This window comes from Catharus ustulatus, chromosome 3 (assembly GCF_009819885.2).
Source record: "Catharus ustulatus isolate bCatUst1 chromosome 3, bCatUst1.pri.v2, whole genome shotgun sequence".
Taxonomy (NCBI): Eukaryota; Metazoa; Chordata; class Aves; order Passeriformes; family Turdidae; genus Catharus; species Catharus ustulatus.
Window position 1 is genome coordinate 73,234,908 of NC_046223.1, and position 17,603 is coordinate 73,252,510.

General features: G+C 38.0%; 2 protein-coding genes across 3 annotated transcripts in view; one reads left to right on the plus strand and one right to left on the minus strand.

The window, feature by feature from the left end:
* Window positions 1-4,024, minus strand: part of CRYBG1 (crystallin beta-gamma domain containing 1) — a 50,826-nt gene extending 46,802 nt beyond the window's left edge. The window contains exon 1 of the mRNA XM_033055395.2: window positions 3,293-4,024. Coding sequence (XP_032911286.1) covers window positions 3,293-3,295 — 3 coding nt within the window. The 5' untranslated portion in view covers window positions 3,296-4,024. The remainder of the gene's footprint in view (window positions 1-3,292) is intronic.
* The window catches only part of RTN4IP1 (reticulon 4 interacting protein 1), a 100,236-nt gene that overhangs the window by 70,466 nt on the left and 12,167 nt on the right, over window positions 1-17,603 (plus strand). Inside the window, exon 9 of one of the 2 annotated variants that reach the window (XM_033055406.2) lies at window positions 7,685-12,255. The exons of the other annotated variant lie outside the window; for it this stretch is intronic. Coding sequence (XP_032911297.1) covers window positions 7,685-7,927 — 243 coding nt within the window. The 3' untranslated portion in view covers window positions 7,928-12,255. Of the gene's footprint in view, window positions 1-7,684; window positions 12,256-17,603 lie in introns of those variants that run through there. 2 annotated transcript variants of the gene reach the window in all.

Here is a 17,603-nt window from a genome sequence, read left to right on the forward strand (position 1 = left end):
GAGGAGGATGACTACATTGTTCAGACTAAAAACTACTGGAACACCGAAACAGGGGAAATTTAACTTTATTATGGTGTCAACCAGCATATTAATATTTGGATGGAAATAGCTGTCAGTCTTCTAAAGTGGTTGGGACTACATTATCAACCTGACTGTCATTATTACACTTGCTGTCAAGTTTTTAGTTTACAAGATTACACCTGGAAAAATAAATTATTTGAACTGGGGATCTGGATTTCTCTCTTCCCAGCCACTGATTTTCATAAAGTCCATGGGAACTTAATTATCATTGAGACGTCTCCCCCTTTCAAACATAGTTTAAACTACAACCAACAAGTTCAAAAGGTGTTGAATGGAAGTGAGGAGGGACAGCCAGCCAGTCCAGTCACATAAGCCTTGTTTCCTCGGGGAACAAGGCTAAAGATTTTTCCTTGATCTTGAAATAGCTGCCCTATGTAAACTGTTTTGAAGTAATTTCTTCATACAAAGTACCTTAATTATATACAGCTCTTTCAAAACACATAAAAGACCAGGTACTTGCCCTGAAGAGGTTGTATTTTAAGTCAGATAAATGCAGGTGAGCCAGTATTGCCAGTGCAAGAGGGCACAAGAGTCCAAGCTTCTCAAGGGACTCCCAAGTGGGACCCAGCCAGCCAGGGCACTGCACGAGAATGCTTGGCTTCCAAAGCACAGCACAGAAATGTTTGATTTCACAAGGCAAGAAGTACCCTTGCTCTGCAGATCAGGCTTCTTCAATGTGTTTATGCTCAAGCATTCTTGCTCTTAACACAGTAGCTGTTTGAGAAATACCTGATCAAAGGCATTGGCAACTGAAAAATCTAGTGAACCTGCCTGTCCATTCCTTGGACAGTGTGGAGGAAGCCATTTCAAGCACTCTGCATAAACCTTGAAAGCCATGTTCTAATCTGAAAGCAAAATGCTGCTGCCTTCTTAACCATGAAATGCAAATCTTGTTTGTATTTATATTCATACATGTTTATGCTAGCATCAAAATATTTCCTCTGTTTTTGGCTGAGTTTTCTTTCTCATTAGCTAACAGAAGTTGCCACAGCCAAACCCCTAATTTAACAGTGCAATTAAACTTGTGCTTTGCTGGTCTCCAGTGAAAAGAGACCATAAGCTACTATGTTCTGTTGAATCAAAACTTCAGGATGTGTCTTGAGGGATCAGTTGGATGTTATTTTCTTAGATGAGTTCATCTGAGTCAGCTGAACATAAATGAAAACACTTCTTAAAGGACACATTAGAGAAAAAAGCAGTATTTTTACTAGTCATTAGCAACTTTGTGGTAACTAATAGATGGTAATATCTAGTGTGGACAGTTCTTTAATTTAAACATTTATTTCCCAGCATATGTTCATCTTCAGAGGGGAAAAAAGCAACAAACCATTTAGTGAAGAGTAAGTTTGAGATTTATCATTCATTAGAAGGTCATAAATAACTGGATTTCAAGTAACATGAACACCTCTGAGACCCTTCTATCTTCAGCAAATCTAATAGTGTAGGACCCTTACAAATTCATGCTGGAAAGCCAGTAATGTCAAGTATCTTTAAATCACACTATCATAATTCACCCAACCATGAGAAACAGAAAGCCTTGAAGTTCTAGCAGTCACATGACATCCTAAAAAGTGCTTTAGCCAAAAACATTTAAATAAATGAACTATTACTCTTCAGGCTTTGGCATTCTGCAGAGACTGAGACTCAAATATCCCACACTAACAGTGCTGGGCTTTGTGAGGCTGAAAATTGCTCTGGAGTACTGCTGGCTCAACGTGCTGTGAAAATATTAGTAGAAAAACTGGAAGGAACAATGTACAAATCAAAGCTACGAGAGAGAAAATCCTGAGAAGCACAAGACCCACTCGAGTCCTCAAGTCCTACAGAGAGAAGTTTTCATACTGCTCTCCTACAGGTGAGTGCCATAGCTACTGGCAGAGAGAGAAGGAGTGAGTTGCAGGTGGAAATAAAGGCTTGGTGCTCTTCTTTTAAAAGCTTGGGGGAGAGATATACTTAACAAAACATCTGCCTGAGTCAATTCTTGTTGTGATTCACTGAAGGGGAAAAAAGCAGTTATATTTTAAGTTAACCTAAATGACCTCTAAACTTAACCAGTTTAACTGACCTTGTTGTCAATCAAATGGATTTGAATTACTTCAATTCACCATTCTCATTGTTCATTGTTTATGCTGACCCTTCACAGAGACACAAAAGGGGGGTTGTTTGGCATATACTCTTCAAACTTTTTTTTAGCATTTAAGTATACCATATTCCAGGTTGACAGTGTCCTCTTCAGAGTTAAAGAAAAAAACACACTTTACATTTAACAAGTCCACTCTGGCATGGAATTCACTCCCTGCCTTTTCCAGCTCTTTGCCTGCTATGCAGGAAGATAGAGGATATAAACAGCAATAACTGGATTTAAACTATTTCAGCTTTACCTGAGCAATTTGTACAGGTAAAGCATTTATTTAGATTCAGGAACTTACCAGAATAAGCTGGAGGCTATAAATGCAATACTTGAGCAGTGTAAAGTGAAACAAATGTAAGTTTTCTTAATAGTCATATTTTTACACATACTGTATTTTCTAGGAAGTCAGGATATTTTAGTGAAACTATTCATATCTTCAAGAGAACAGCACCTGTCTGCTTCCAATTTATTTTTTCACCTTAAAAGTAAATTATTATTTCAAACGTACATTGAAAATTGACTATTTTGAAACAGCATATAAATTAATGAGACTAATGAGCCTGCATGCTTAATGGACTTTTTGGAAAGGAAATAATCAGCTCAAGAAGCATAGATGTAAATATAAATTATTTTATCCTGTATTATTTCTTAGGTGACAAACACCAAGATTTAGATATTGGATGTATTAGAAAAGAACAGCAAAACTGAAATGAGCAAATCATGCAAAATCAGATTAATGGAAATCTTTCAAAACAGCTCAGGAAAGACAAAGAAGCATTGACAAAATGAAACAGATCCTTACATGAGTATTTAGGAAAGGAGGGAAATAAATAAGAACAGGCATGTCAGAAAAGGCATGTCTGCTCCCATCTCCTGTTCCCCAGAGCTAGTTATTTCCATAAACTAAAATCCTTCCCCCCTCCCCTTCTGTCATGAGGAGCATCTGTCGGTTAAAGAAATGCTCTATAAAACTAATGGAGATCAGTTGATTTTTTTAATGAGTTAAAAAAATAACTGTGTATTAACATGAAGATTTATGGTGGGGTTTAAAAAGGGAAAAGAGAGTGCTGTTTGCCTTACCATGATGATGATAATTCTTTCTGCTGTTAACAGAAGAATAAACAAACTATCGTATGTGAGATGCAGTCCTGTGTGCCACTAACCAAACCCTTTTTCTTAGCAATCCTCCCACGCTTTAACCCCTTCCTTCTTCTGGCAGCACTCAGGTAAAAACAAGGAAAAAAAAAAGGAAGTAGTATCTGACTTGAGCCTTTCCAACTGATAAGTCATTTGGCATACAAATTAGAACTATGAAAGGGGCTCAATTAGAGGATAGGAGAAGGAACTGCAGAAGGGTGGCAGCAAGTCCTGCAGTAAGCAGCTCTGCAGAAGCAGAGAACATGTTGCAAAGAGCTACAAAGTTAGTGTTGGGCAAACGCCTTACGTGTATTAATTAATGTGCAATACCAGAGTGTAGATATGCAACAGTAGGAGAAAATATACCACACACGTTGGTTCTCACAGACCCAGTTACTGCTTTCTGATCCAAATTTAGGATGGCTAAAGAAAAAAAAAATCACCTGTGCCTTTATGCAGAAAGAGACTGATTTATATCGGCATCCTTGATTCTTCACCTTCCTAGCTTGGTATGTTGAATCTGTATTTTTAGAGCTATTGGTGGTAAAATGGTACTAAAAAGGGACTTGAAAAAGCAGAAAAGGACTAGCACCAAAAGCAGGAATTATTCAACAATTAATAACTGAAAGAATATTTAAACTCTCCTGAACCTGAAAGACATCCAGAAAAAAAATATGCATAAAAATAGTATTAACATAAATGATTGCACTTGGAACTCTTTGTGTTTCAGTACAAGAGAAAGTGGGGAAGTTTGATATGAGTTAGCCTCACATATTCGCTCTCAGCATTCTGAATCTTGCTGCTGGGTCAGAACTATATAATTAGATAATCTTCTTAGTGTAAAGTTTCATCAAAACTATCTCTTTCAAAGTAAAGAGTGAAAATAAACATATGTGTGTTTTGTTCTAAGAGATAGGAACTTGAAAGTACTTTTTCTGTTAAGCAATAAAGGATAAATGGCAAAAGCATTTTGGAGAGGAAGAGAGTGGCTTGGAGTTAATTTTAAGCCTCCCCTAATCAGAAGCCACAACTAACAAATGTAACCCCTTTCCTTTTCTCATTTCTGAATGCAATTTACAATGATAAAGAATCTACTGCGTAAGCAGTTTTGATTTAGCAGATCTCTTCCTTCTACACTTGTAGGTCTCTCTTCTGTTTTGTGAGACTATACAGTGTCTTGTCACTAACTCTAAATGGTGCATACTGGTTAGCATAGATTTAACATAAATTGTCTAATTTAGTTCTATAGCTTACTGCAACACTTACTCCTTTTAGATGAAGTATTGGTGTATAGTTACCACAGACAAGAAATAAGATTCTTTTTCTGCAAACCTAAGGGTATCTGTACCACGGACTGAAATCAGCTCTTTCTCAAGCACCATCAATCTTCATCTCTTCCCTATGCTTTCACACAAAAATGTTGCTGTCAGTAGGAACTCACTCTGGAAAGTCTGCAGTACTTGAAAAAGTCTTGCAGCATTACATTAAATGGTCATAGGGCAAAAAGGAAATAATCCTATAGAGCCACCTATATTATCAGTCTTTGCCAAACAGGGCACTGATGTGGCTAGTCCATGCTGGTTAACTGAGCTGGCTTTTCCTGGGCATCTCTTTCGGATGCCACAATCCCAATAAGGATGTTAAGCTGTTAGAAAGCTTTCAAAAGAAGGCTACAAAGATGGTGAAGGATCTTGAGGGGACGCCATATGAGGAGTGGCTGAGGTCACTGGGCTTGTTCAGCCTGGAGAAAGGAAGACTGAGGGTCTCATTGCAGTCTGTAACTTCCTTGTGAGGGGGAGAGGAGAGGCAGACACTGACCTATTCTCTGTGGTGACCAGTGACAGGATCCAAGGGAATGGCCTGAAGCTGTGTCAGGTCAGGTATCAGGCAAAGGTTCTTCATCCAGAGGGTGTTTGGGCCCTGGAACAGCTCCCCAGGGAAGTGGTCACAGCACCAACCTGGCAGTTTAAGAAGTGTTTGGACAATGCTCTCATGCACATGGTGTGACTCTTGGGGTGTCCTGTGCAGGGCCAGGACTTGGACTTTGCCCTTCCAACTCAGGATATTCTGATTCTATGTAGCTCAAGTGTAAGGCAGAATGCTCCTGTGCCCAGTGTTTCTTTTTAGCTAGCTCTTAGTGCTCAGCAGAGGAAGGTTATAGATTGTCTCACAGTACTAGATAGGAAACCTAGGTCTCACCTGCAATTTTAATTCAGTCTAGGGAACAGATGCCCAGGAGTTAGTTAAACTAACTAAAGCACCAGAGTTTCCTTCAGCAGCTCTAGCTCTAGACACCTAGAAGTAACTCACTATGTAATTTGAAATTTATAAAACTGGAGATCTTTTTCTTGGATAGCAGATAGTCTGAAACTATAAATGGAAAACTAAAGGCCTTTTTCTAGCTACACAGGGACTTTCCCCAGGTCAGGCACAGTAGAATATAGGCTGTCAAAAGGCAAGAGGCAGAAAGCCATCCTTGTAAGCACTGTGTCACTAAGGTGAGGCTGTTAAGGTGTGAAAGAATAAAGACAGTAAACAAACTGCAAATTGGACTGCTAATTTGATCAAAGCCAAATTTAATAAACAACAAAGTGAACTACATGTTTAACATGCTGGCTTTGGAATGTTGATGTGATGGTCCTGTGACAAAAAAAAAATCATTGTATGGTTCTGGAAACCATTTAGCAGGATGAAAAATGACAATATTTAATCAAACTGTATTTAAATATGAAATTAATGTAGTCTCTCTTCTCCACAGAAGCTCTCATTAAACAGATTAAAATCATGCAATGTAAATCCTATTACACATTATACCAGGGTAGCTTTCAACTGAAATGTGTCTCAAGTCAGCCCTCCAATATCAAGGTGCCCAACACAGCAGGTGTTCTGGAAAATTTGGGTTTGATAGCCTGTGTGCTTCAAAGAGCCCTTTTATGAAATGTATAAAGTGTTTACACTCCTTGATAACTTCTTTGATGTACAGATTTTCCATCATGTACAAATGAAGAGTTTTAAGTACAAGGAACTATTATTACTAAAATACCTTATCCTGACTTCATAAAAATTGGCTGGGTACCTCATTTTACATCTGAATTACAGTACTATAACTTAGCATTTATTCCAAACAACAGTGTTCACTTAAGGCTTCCAGAATTCACTAAAATTATTTCTTATAATAACTATTACAGAGAACTGCCTCAATATTGGTTAGAATAAACTTTATAAAGCCAGTATGAAGAAAATGGGAATGACTCCAAACCTACTAGTTCCCTACAGTGTTGTGGGCAAAAATGTAAATCAAATAGTCCTTCAAACTCTTTGTCTATAATTCCACAATTACTTCCATATCGCAATATTCTCCATTAAGCAAGAGAAACTTCTAAGAGGAAACGTTCTCATGAAATGCATTTTTGCTCTTAGGTGTGTTTATTTTAGGCTCCAAACAGAACTAATTAATGCAGAAAGCATTAAAATAAAAAATATGTCTATCTAGAAAACAGATACATTATTACTTCTGAAGAAAAAAGGGAGATACATGTTTTCTTGCTATTACAGGTGAATTACTACAGTCATGCTGCATTATGCTACTGTGCACTCAAACTGCTAAATGTTAGCTACTAAAGAGATACAACTGCAACACCATTTAAATTGCACTACTATTATTGGTGGATAATTGGATGAAATTTCCAATTCCGACTTGGTATTAAAAAAAACCTACATCATGTCTTACCTCTAAAAATACATTTTATTGATTAACAATAATGGAAGAGGGAATTAGATCAAACTGGATGAAACTGCACAGTTCAGAAACACCCAGATTTCCAGGAAATGCCAAGAAATACGCAGAGTTGTTCATTCTGCACTTGAATTTCTGAAGTTGTTAGTTTGGATATAGGCCAATCCAACATACTCTACGATTGGCTTAGAACAACAGATTGGACAAAGGTACTTTTAAAGATAACCCTTAGAAGCATCATCACTAACCACAGTTTTAGCTACAACAGTTCTAGTGTTGGGCTCAAACTATTTTAGATCCTTTCTAAATAAATTATAGCAAATACACTCCATTAGCAACTCCTGGAGTCCTCTTTGCATAAACTCACTCTATTATTTGTTGGTGCTTTGGAATGCAGGAGGGAGGTGGTTGTGGACCATTAAAACCTGGTACACAGCAAGCGTTTCCTGTATGCAGAAGGCAGGCATGAGTCTTCTCTCCTGTTCCTAATCTACCTCTTCCCTCCCACGCCTTCTTGGCACCTGTTGGGAAAGGCTGGGAATACAAATCTCTCCTACTCTGTATGGTTTTTCTCTCGCTACATCCCTTTTCCTCTGCAGGTGACTCCATCGTTTTTCTCTTCTGCAACTCAGGCTTTGCCAGCCAGCCACACGGTGAAGCTGACAAGGCTCTTCAGTCTCCCAGCTGTGCACAAGGCTCGGAACAGCAGCCAGCAACAAGCAGGGGGAGCTTCTCTTTTGCTTGGCAGACACTTGGAAAAAACCCCTCACAAACTGTCTACACATCTCCCATGTTTGGAAAGTGGGGTCTTTTTCAGGTCCAAGACTCAGAAATTTATCTAATAAAAACCATCTGAAACACCAGACAAAAAACATACCCTTGGTGCTTCAAGAAGCAAAACCATCAAGTTCCCTGGAGAAGAGGGAGGAGAAATATCCAGAATTACCTCTGATGAGCCTTTTAAAATAACAAATTTCTCCACAGGCAACACAAAAAACCAAAAAAATCTTGATGTTTTTTTAATCTGAACTCTAGTTGCTAAATATTTTGGGGCGTAGTTTGTTAGATTTTTCAGACTTCTCAAAAGCTAAACTTTTAAACCTCTGTTTTCCTCTGAGACAATTTTTTTTCCTCACAGCAAATGTACCCTAGAAAGCAAATTGGTAAAAGGAAAAGAAAAAAAAAAGTGGAGGGGAGGAGAATTGTAAAGATAGGAGAGGAAGTTTTCATTTGCACGTCATAAGATATGATTCAGAGTAATTTATGATGCCAAAATTCCATCATAAAAAAGAAAAGTTTGTAGTAGAAAACATTACATTTATTTAAATCGTTAGATATTATTTGTAACCACAACGAACTGAAGACTTAGCTGGTGAAATGTTGCCCACTGTGATTTTGAAAATTATATTAACTAGTTTGTAGCAGCAGTCTTTTACAATCTCTAAATCTTATTCAAACAGTAGTTTAGGCAGTTTGGTTTTTTAAGTGGATCATGCTTTGCTTTTGCAGATCTTCAGCCATGGCAGGCTGAGTGCTTGTTTTAAAGAGGTGAGGGAAGAAGCATTGCAGCTTATTCATTCTAATTCAGTTCTTGAGACAATAAAACCAGAAAGATGAAATTTTTCATGACTACCCCCTTCAAACCCATTATTACACTGCAGCTGGCACTACAGAGCAATAAATTACACATATATGTATGCATATACACATTCCTAATTGTCATACGCATTATATAGCTTAAAAAGTGGCAAAAGCCTGGTCAGGAGGAATGGACTATTAGCAAAAGCTTTGTGTCGCAACCTCCTCAGATCTGAGGGTGCTCAGGTGTACTGTGAGCCACCTGGTCACGTAGCATGGCAAAATGGAAAGAGGGCTACGCCCAAGGAGAGAGCAGAGCCAGCTGCCAAAGTCCTGAAAACCATTCCAACACATTGCACAAGTATGGAAAGGGTACAAGAAAAGCATGGTGCAGAACAAGTCCTCAGCTGTCCACACTGCAGATCACTGCACAGCAGCCCAGCACGGAGACCAGAAACAAAGCCCTGGTCATTCAAAGAGCAACTTCACAGGACTGCACTCACCAAGGGAAAGAGGAGGGAGGAGTACACCCTTAGGAAGAAAGCAGTAAAGTGCCGGATGTCATCCTAAGGAAAAGTTACATGGTAGCATAAGTAACACCAGTGCAATGTTGAAATGCTATGTAGCTGCGTGTTTGGCATGATGATACACAGAGGTGGGGCAGATAAAGGATGGTCACCGATAATACCAGACTGCCTGGTGCACACTCCCATGTCACCATTACCAGAGTCATTATGTACTGTCAATGCTTGATCATTGATGACAGACCTCCTAAATAATTTGCAATGCATTAAGGGTTCATTGCCTTCCCTGGGCAATACCACACTGAGTATGTGGCTGTCCACATTATCTCACTCCTGCAAAGCGCAGACGTGTGCTGGTTTGATAGACCTTTTATTTTGTCCCTGCTTGGGAGCCTGTAGTTTATTCAGCAGCCCAGCCCTGAAGGCCTCAGCACTATCACATTCCTGGAGCACTGCTCACATGACTTGAGGCCACCATTAATCCTCTCTAAAAGAAACACATGCTCATCCACTGCTTCCACTAAATTTGTTCACAATATTACATGGAGCGTGCAATAACTCAGATGAAATTCAATTCCAAACACAGCTGAATATGAACACTATTCAGGATTCAGATCCAATGTAGAGTTGAACATAACCTATTTATACTTCACCTGCACCAAGGTGAATATACTGAATTGCTCCAAAGGAGAGCTGTCTGAGTGACATCTGTCTCAAGCTGCTAATCAAGATTAAATACATGCAAGTTGTCTGATACAAGTTTGGCTGTTTTTAACTGCGTATATAAAACCCCAACAATTTCCTCAATACACTTTGTGAGTACTTGAAAGATGTCTATCAGAGTAAGAATTTACTGGTATCCCTGCCTTCATATATATTCAAAAGGGGTGAAGGGAGTCTTCTTCACCCAGTACATCCACTGCTATCTCGAATGCCAAAGTATTGGACTACAACAGAGATTCCTCCTGCACCAATATTCCAGGACCTATGCTCCTTCTATGAAAATGATACATAACTCCATGCCGTCTTCCCTCCTGTGTTTTGCCCTTCTCTAAGGCCCATGTTTGTTGTCAGCTGTGGTCCTGTACACACACAATCAACCATAACTTAGATGCTCCCCTACTAATCTCACTGAAAAGCAGCAGAAATATAAAAGATGCTTTCAATGTCTCTCTGAACCAGCCATAAGAATGGGACATAACCTAACCTAGATGTTATTTTTAGGAAATAAGAGAGTTAGTGTCTTAAGCCATGTTGGAAACAGCAAAATTAAAACCTTTGTAATGAAATGAATTTGTGGTTCAAATGGGGATAAGAGGAATAATGAGCTGGGAATATGAAAAAAAGTTAACCGACAAGGAAATTGCCATGATGCCATCAGTCTAGTCAGCAGCACAGTATTTTATTAAGCAGAGAAGTAATTTTGTTGAGCAACACTCAGAGAGGTTTTGTCATGGATAGCTGAGAACCTCTCTTGTGTAATTAGCTATAGATTTCCAGACTTTTTGGAAGACAAAAGGATGACCGTGTCTTCAGTGGGCTAAAGCAAAATCAAGCTGATGCCCAAGCTTTTTGACATGGGGACTTCTCAGAATTTTGGTCCTCTGCCTACACAGTGAGTATGACACTGCATGTATAATTAGTTGCTTGATTCTTCTGTCTTCACTGTTAGCAAATATGTCTGAATTGAGGCCACCTGTCATCTTCCTCTGTCAAAGAATGGTGTCTTTATATCCAGAACATCTCCACTGCAGTGTTATGAATGCTTGTATCCTGGGAAACCTGAGCAGAATGATGCTTGACCAAAGGTTTGTATCATCATGGATACTCTAAACTAATGGATCTTTGATTCTGTCGTGTGTCTCAGACTGATCAATCGTGTTAGAAAGGCAATTCTACTATGAATTGTTTACTCTTTCAGGGATGCAATTATCAGAATTGTAGTTCTTCAAGCAGAAACATAAAATCAACTGACTCACAGCAGAATCCTAGAAAAGCACAAACCTTTTATTATGTAACTGTAGCATTTAAATTACAGAAACCACTTACTCAGTCTTCTGAACACTCCTACTTCCATTTTTGGGTTAGGTTTCTTTCCTATCTGCTGTGAATTTAATCTATAAATAATTGTTCTTGCTTTGGGGTTTTAGCTTGCTTTTGTGCCATCTTTTTGATCTCTCCTGTCTGGTATCCCTCTTGCCCCCTCTTCCCTCTTCCTATCGCATCCTTAACAAAGAACAGACACAGGTAAAGCAATGGATGTAAAATTAGTACAGCCCAAAAGCCAATGGGCTTAATGTAGACAAATTCATATCACATTTCTCTTTATTTTATTCCATAAAAACAGACATGGTATCTAGGTTCCATCAGTGCAATAAGCCTTACCAATGCTGACTTACACCTAGAGCTGGCTGCCCAAGTGCCCTCAGCATTCCTAGAGGTACAACAGCACCCGTGCACTATTACAAGTAAATTGCTTGTATAAGGGCTCTGCTACTTCTACATTTTTAGGTTCTAATGCTGAGAAAGGTCTATGTTAAAGGACAGTACAAAAGCATAGTTCAGTCTTCCACTCTTATTTAGTGCTGTTCTTAAGGAAGAGCTTGTCTGCAGGTGGGTTCTTGCTGGCAGGTGGTGTTACACAAAGACTATCTGGACACGCTGGGGTTAATTTTGCTTTGTTTCCAGTATCCTGAGCATTCCTTTCAGTTAAATATACTTACAGCAGTCAACACTGCCATTATGTCTCTGTAGACCCTGTTCTTAAATATTCTCCCTGAAGAAAAATGTTTTGATAGACTTTTATATTCCAATTATTCCCCCTGTGCTTTGTGGGTTTTAACATTTGCTGTGCCATTTCAGTTTACTGGTTTATGACACTACTCACCAAACACTGTGGACAAGTAATTTAATATACAGTGGCTTCTTGGAACACAAGTGATTCTGGGAGACACCACTGTGATTTAAATTGTCAGCATTTAAATTCTGTCCCAGTTCTGCATTTCCTGGCTTCCATAATGATTTCACTACATTCTAAATTCTGCTTTTTTCTTAATGTTTATGGTGATGTGTTTTTAATTATGAATTGCATATTTATCAACTAAATAAATCTGAAAAAATAATTCTCTATTAATTATCTCATGCTATTGCAAAACAGAGATGACTCGGAGCTAAACATCTTTAAAAATTCTAAAAGTTTAAGGGAAAGACCAAATTAAATATTTGTTAAGTGTATAAATGCTTTGTCAACTGTACAAGTTGGCCTGGCATGGTCAGGGCAAAATGAAGCATTCTTTTTCCCTTCCCACATTTCTCCACCCTACTCAACTGGTTTGGTTTGAGAATTTGATTACTTCCCCCCCACGAATCTCAAAGTAAAGACTTCAGTATTCTTCTATTAACATCACTTTCTTGCCCAAACCACATAATGGTTGCAGCCCAAGAATAGGAACAAATTGCATTGAAAGGATAAAAGGAAAAAACCCTTAGATAAACCAGTATAGCATTTTCATGTTTCCCTATACATTTTAAACCATAATAAGGAATTACTGTGCTGTTAGCACAATAGCATCCTATTAAAAGCCATACAGACAATGAATAATGTAGCTGTTCTGAATGTTGTCAAAGAACTCTCATGTGATCCAAACTTCACCACATCTGTTCTTTTTCCATTCTCTCTATATACTGTTTTCTTCAACTGATACAAATACATCAGGACAGCAATCCCAAAGCTATAGGTTATGAATAAAATCCCCCCAACATCCTTCAGTTCTTATTTACATTTAAATATACACCCATACATACATATCTGTATAAGTTTATAAATAAAAATGTAAATAAAATTAGTATATATATTTTAGCCTATAAAATATTTATTACTGTATTTTTGACTGATTTAAATGAAAGAAATGTATTTATTCAGATTTGCCATAAATGAGTGAACCTGAGGCACATCACATGCAGATAACTCTGGCAAGTAGACCTGTCTATATAAAGAACTTTGAAGTTATCCTTTAAATTTAAAACATGGGAAGCTACTCTCGATGATAAAGGGGAGCAACATGATTGACAAGTAGCCCTAGCAGAGTGAGCACAAATATGAGTAACTGAAAAGGGAGTAAGTGAATGTCACCTTTGTGCAGGGATTATCAAGAGATTTTGAATCTGTGTCTACTAGCAAGGGGGAATTCCTAGTAGAAAAAAAAAAAAAAAACATGAAGGAAGAAAATAAAGAAAAAAGGAAAGGAAAATTATTCAACTGGTTAAGCCTGGGAGGGAGGTGGAAAGTGTGACCATTATTTCAGGGAAACAAGTTACACTTGGGGAAGGATGGTGGCTGGAACCACCACTTGGTAGCAATGACCTGCATGGAACACACGCTCTCAGTGAGGTGTACAACCACCCTGAGTGACCCTCGCCATATTTCCCACACAAGGAATAACAGCAATTTTACCAGATAAGGAACACAACAGTTATCCCAAAGAAGAGAAGAAAAAATGAAAAAAAAAAATTGAGCATAAGTGTAGTTAAGTAGATAGAAACACTGGCAAGAATCCAGACATACAGCACAGCACTGAGCAGGCTTTTTTCCTGTCTTTTTCCAGGCAATGCAATAAAAATTTGTCCTGATGCAACATTTAATTGGCTGGAAAGATACAACCTATTCCAAACTGAGGGAGGACCTATCTAGATTGTAAAAGAAAACAAAACAAAACAAAACCAAGGAGAAACCCAGTCCCCGCCTCCCCTAGCCCTCTCCTAGGCGACTGCCTTCCTGTAAGTCCCCTTCACCTCAAAAGAAAAAGACGTCTCAGTGTCATATAATGTCCCCTCCTTTTCTCCCTTCAATCCTTGCACAAGGCAGGTTTGGGTTCTCCTGAAAGTGTGGGTGTTTTTTCTCCTTTGAGAAAACTGACACCAGCAAATCTTCTCAGCCCCTGCATGACTCATTTTGCAGAACCTTGGCCACCAGGTTTTGTTTAGCTTTCTGATTCCAAACTGGAGAAGGAGGCCTTCTCTTCTTTCGGTCTCAAATTCTGGGAGGAGACTGGTTAACCACTGAAAGGCCTTATCTATTAAAAATTGGGGTGAACCTTAAGGCAACGACTTGTTCTCCTCTGGATAAGTTCCTCTCACCTATCCATGAACTGGTAATTTTGTTGTCTGCTACTTTGGAAAGTGACTCACCTGCTTTTTCACTGACTTGGTATGGAAGTTTATCAACTGACAGTACAAAATGCTTTGTTTCTACCATTTAAACAGCAGTCTGGGAGGTAATTTAGTAACCCCATGGATCCCAAACAGACTTTAGGTTTTGTTATTTCTTGAGAAAAGAAACCACTGTAAGAAAAAGCAGTATGACCAGCTACTCTGAATGCCTTGCTAACATTTCTCTGAGCAAGGCAGACAAATTAAAGAAGCACATGAGGAATCCAAACATGAAAATATCTTAGACCTTGATGAACTATCATCTTGAAAGATGAGTTAAAAGAGCAGGAGGAATTAGGGATCTGCATATCTGCTGTCTCAGGAATATGGCAAAGGCAGCGATAGAATAAACTCATTTAATCCAGTAATTTGACACAGAATCAAAATGGGCTTCCATAGCCACACCTGGGTGTTAGAAGTACTCCACCCAGTTTCCTTCGATGAATATTCATGTTATAGAACTGAATCTTTGTGTGAGAGGCAGTGGCTGTGCTCAGGTAATAAGTAGGTGTGAGAACTCTTATCTAGATGGAGAATCCTGAGAAACCTTTAGACAGGTACCTGGTTATAAATCTGAAAATATGACTAATCAACACCTGAATATAAGAGCAGAGACAGCATTAGAGGACATAGATGCGACTCAGAAAAAAAAAGATGTTGAAACCTAAGTATCTTGCATGGAATTTTAAAATCTAGATTTTTGTGATCATTATTCCTCGTGCACAGGAAGTATATAAATAATGAAGCATTAAGAACTTTATTTTTATTCACTCATTTTACTATCAGCAGAAGCCAATGTAAATTTGAAATTGTTCTCTAGGGGAATAAATGCCTTTCAGCATAACTATACAGAAACCTATCAGCTTAACACCTGTTTGTCTTTAACTACATAATTTAAGGTCATTTGAGTTTGCCATTGCACAGTTAGAACTCTTTCACTCTTGGTATAAGTATTTTGTCACTGCTGAAGCTTCATGATTGCAAAATGCACATTTTATTTAATGATTTGGTTCTCAAACTGAATTATTATTTATCCAAAGAGAATGAAATGAATCAAACATTCAGGAAGTTGTTCCTCCATTCATAGTGAGAACACTGGCCACATTGTTTTATTAATAAGTCTGAAAGTATAAAAACCAGATAATAAAATCATGGCCACAGCTATGTACTTCATGCAGTATAGGCCATATGACAGCTCAAGCAATCCTCAACGTGAATCCACACAGACATTCTAAATATAAACAGGAATCTAAGAAAGCTATTTCCCCTTCACTTGCAAACAAACTCAAGGGTACCAAAGGCTCCTATTTAGCTTCGACTAGTGAAACTGGGAAATGTAGCCAGTGATGTAATGCATTATTTGGGAAAAGGAATAAGCTGAGTTTTAGAATCTAGAAATAGTGTATTTTGTGGATCTGACATCCAGAAATTATTTCTGATGGCTTTTTAATATTTAATAATGTGTTATCAGATGTCTATTTACCAAAATACCAAAGAAGAAACAACTAATCTTCAATTTCATGAAACAAATGTTTGCACATTAAATAGCACAGGACTACAAAAGTGAAGAATCACACAGAATCACAGAATATTCTGAGTTAGAAGGGAGCCACAAGAATAATCGAGTCCAACTTTTGAGTGGTCTACAAGAGGATCAACCCCAAAAACGAATCATATACTCAAATTTGTATGAATTTTAATTTCTCATAGTCACCTCCTATGACTTAATAAACATACACAATTTGTATTTTGATAAGAGCACTCTGAAATCTCTCTTTCACTGTTACATGATTGACATTTTTCAGTTTTTCCAATCAAAAGCTTGCAGTAAACAAAATTACAGATTCCAGATGGCCTTGCAAAGGGAAAGAAAGTGGAAATCTGTACAGAACTAGAAGTACATCTGAATCAACATCAGAAGTATCTGATGAAAAAGAAATATTTTTATAGAAGGATGTCTCTCTTTTCCTGAGAAAATGTTGTAGTGAAAGGAAGTATTTTTGCCTTATAATTTGGGCAACACAACATTTACTCATTGAGTAATATCACGAAGCAAGTGATCTTAAACATTTTTTCATATCCTGCTGTTTTACCATCACTATTTATGGAAGTCGAACAGAAAGAAAGAGAAGCAAAGTTTTGTCAAGAACAGTTGCTGTGCAGTACAGGAAGAGGCAAGATGAAGATTTGTTAAACAATCTTGGAAGAAGATGAAAAGGGAAAACCAGGGTATACTAAGATAGAAGTTTATTACAGACTAGCTTTTTGGGTGGAGAGAAGTCATGTTTTTTGATCACACAAGGGAAGCATCCAAAAGGACAGAACCTGATGGCTTTAATTACTTCTTGAAATTAAATTTTTTTTTCTGTTGGAAAATAAATACAAGAAGGAGACAGTCCAACAAGTTCTTGGAATACGCTGGGGACAGCTTTTTCTTTAGAAGGTAAAGAAAACCATTAAGGGAGTGGCCATTTCAGATCTTCTGCTGACTAGTAGGGCATGAACTGGCTGAGAGTGAAAGGCAATCTAGGTTAAAGCAAACGCCATCATTTAATAATTGCTACCGTAAAAAAAGGAAAGAAGCAAAATCAGGTTACTTTTTTTTCCCCAGAAAACAAAACCAAAATTTTATGAGCTCCAGAGACTGATAAGCAAGGTTTTGTAGGAAGACTGTTTAATTAACAAAAGAATGTAGGAGAGCTTGTCTTAGTCATTGCAGGAGTCAGTTCTTAATTACCCAAGGTAAAGGGAATAATGTGAATTAGGCAAAAACAGAGGATAAAACTAATTAGTCTGGGCACATTATCCTGCAAGACTCTACTCACTACATTTACCTTTGAAAGGCTTATGAACAGATTTCCAAAGAAAGAACAGCAACAGAGAGGAGCCTGATGCAAACAGCTTAAGTTTTCTAATGCACCATTTTCTACCACTCTCCCACAAGAAATGCTGAGGGAAGGCAGGGCTTCTTAAATCCCAATCCCCATAAACCATCTGTCATCAGCAGGTGACTGTGTTATTACACACATTAGGAGATTATCCCAATACAAAAGAAACTGCTGAATTCACACACACACAAACCCCCCCGAGGCGATTTCCTTGATTTTTAAGATTTATCTAACAATCAGACTTTTGCGTTATACATCAAAGTATAAAATTATGTGGCCAAGTCTCACTCACTTTCAGAAGCTTCATTTAAAAGGCTGTA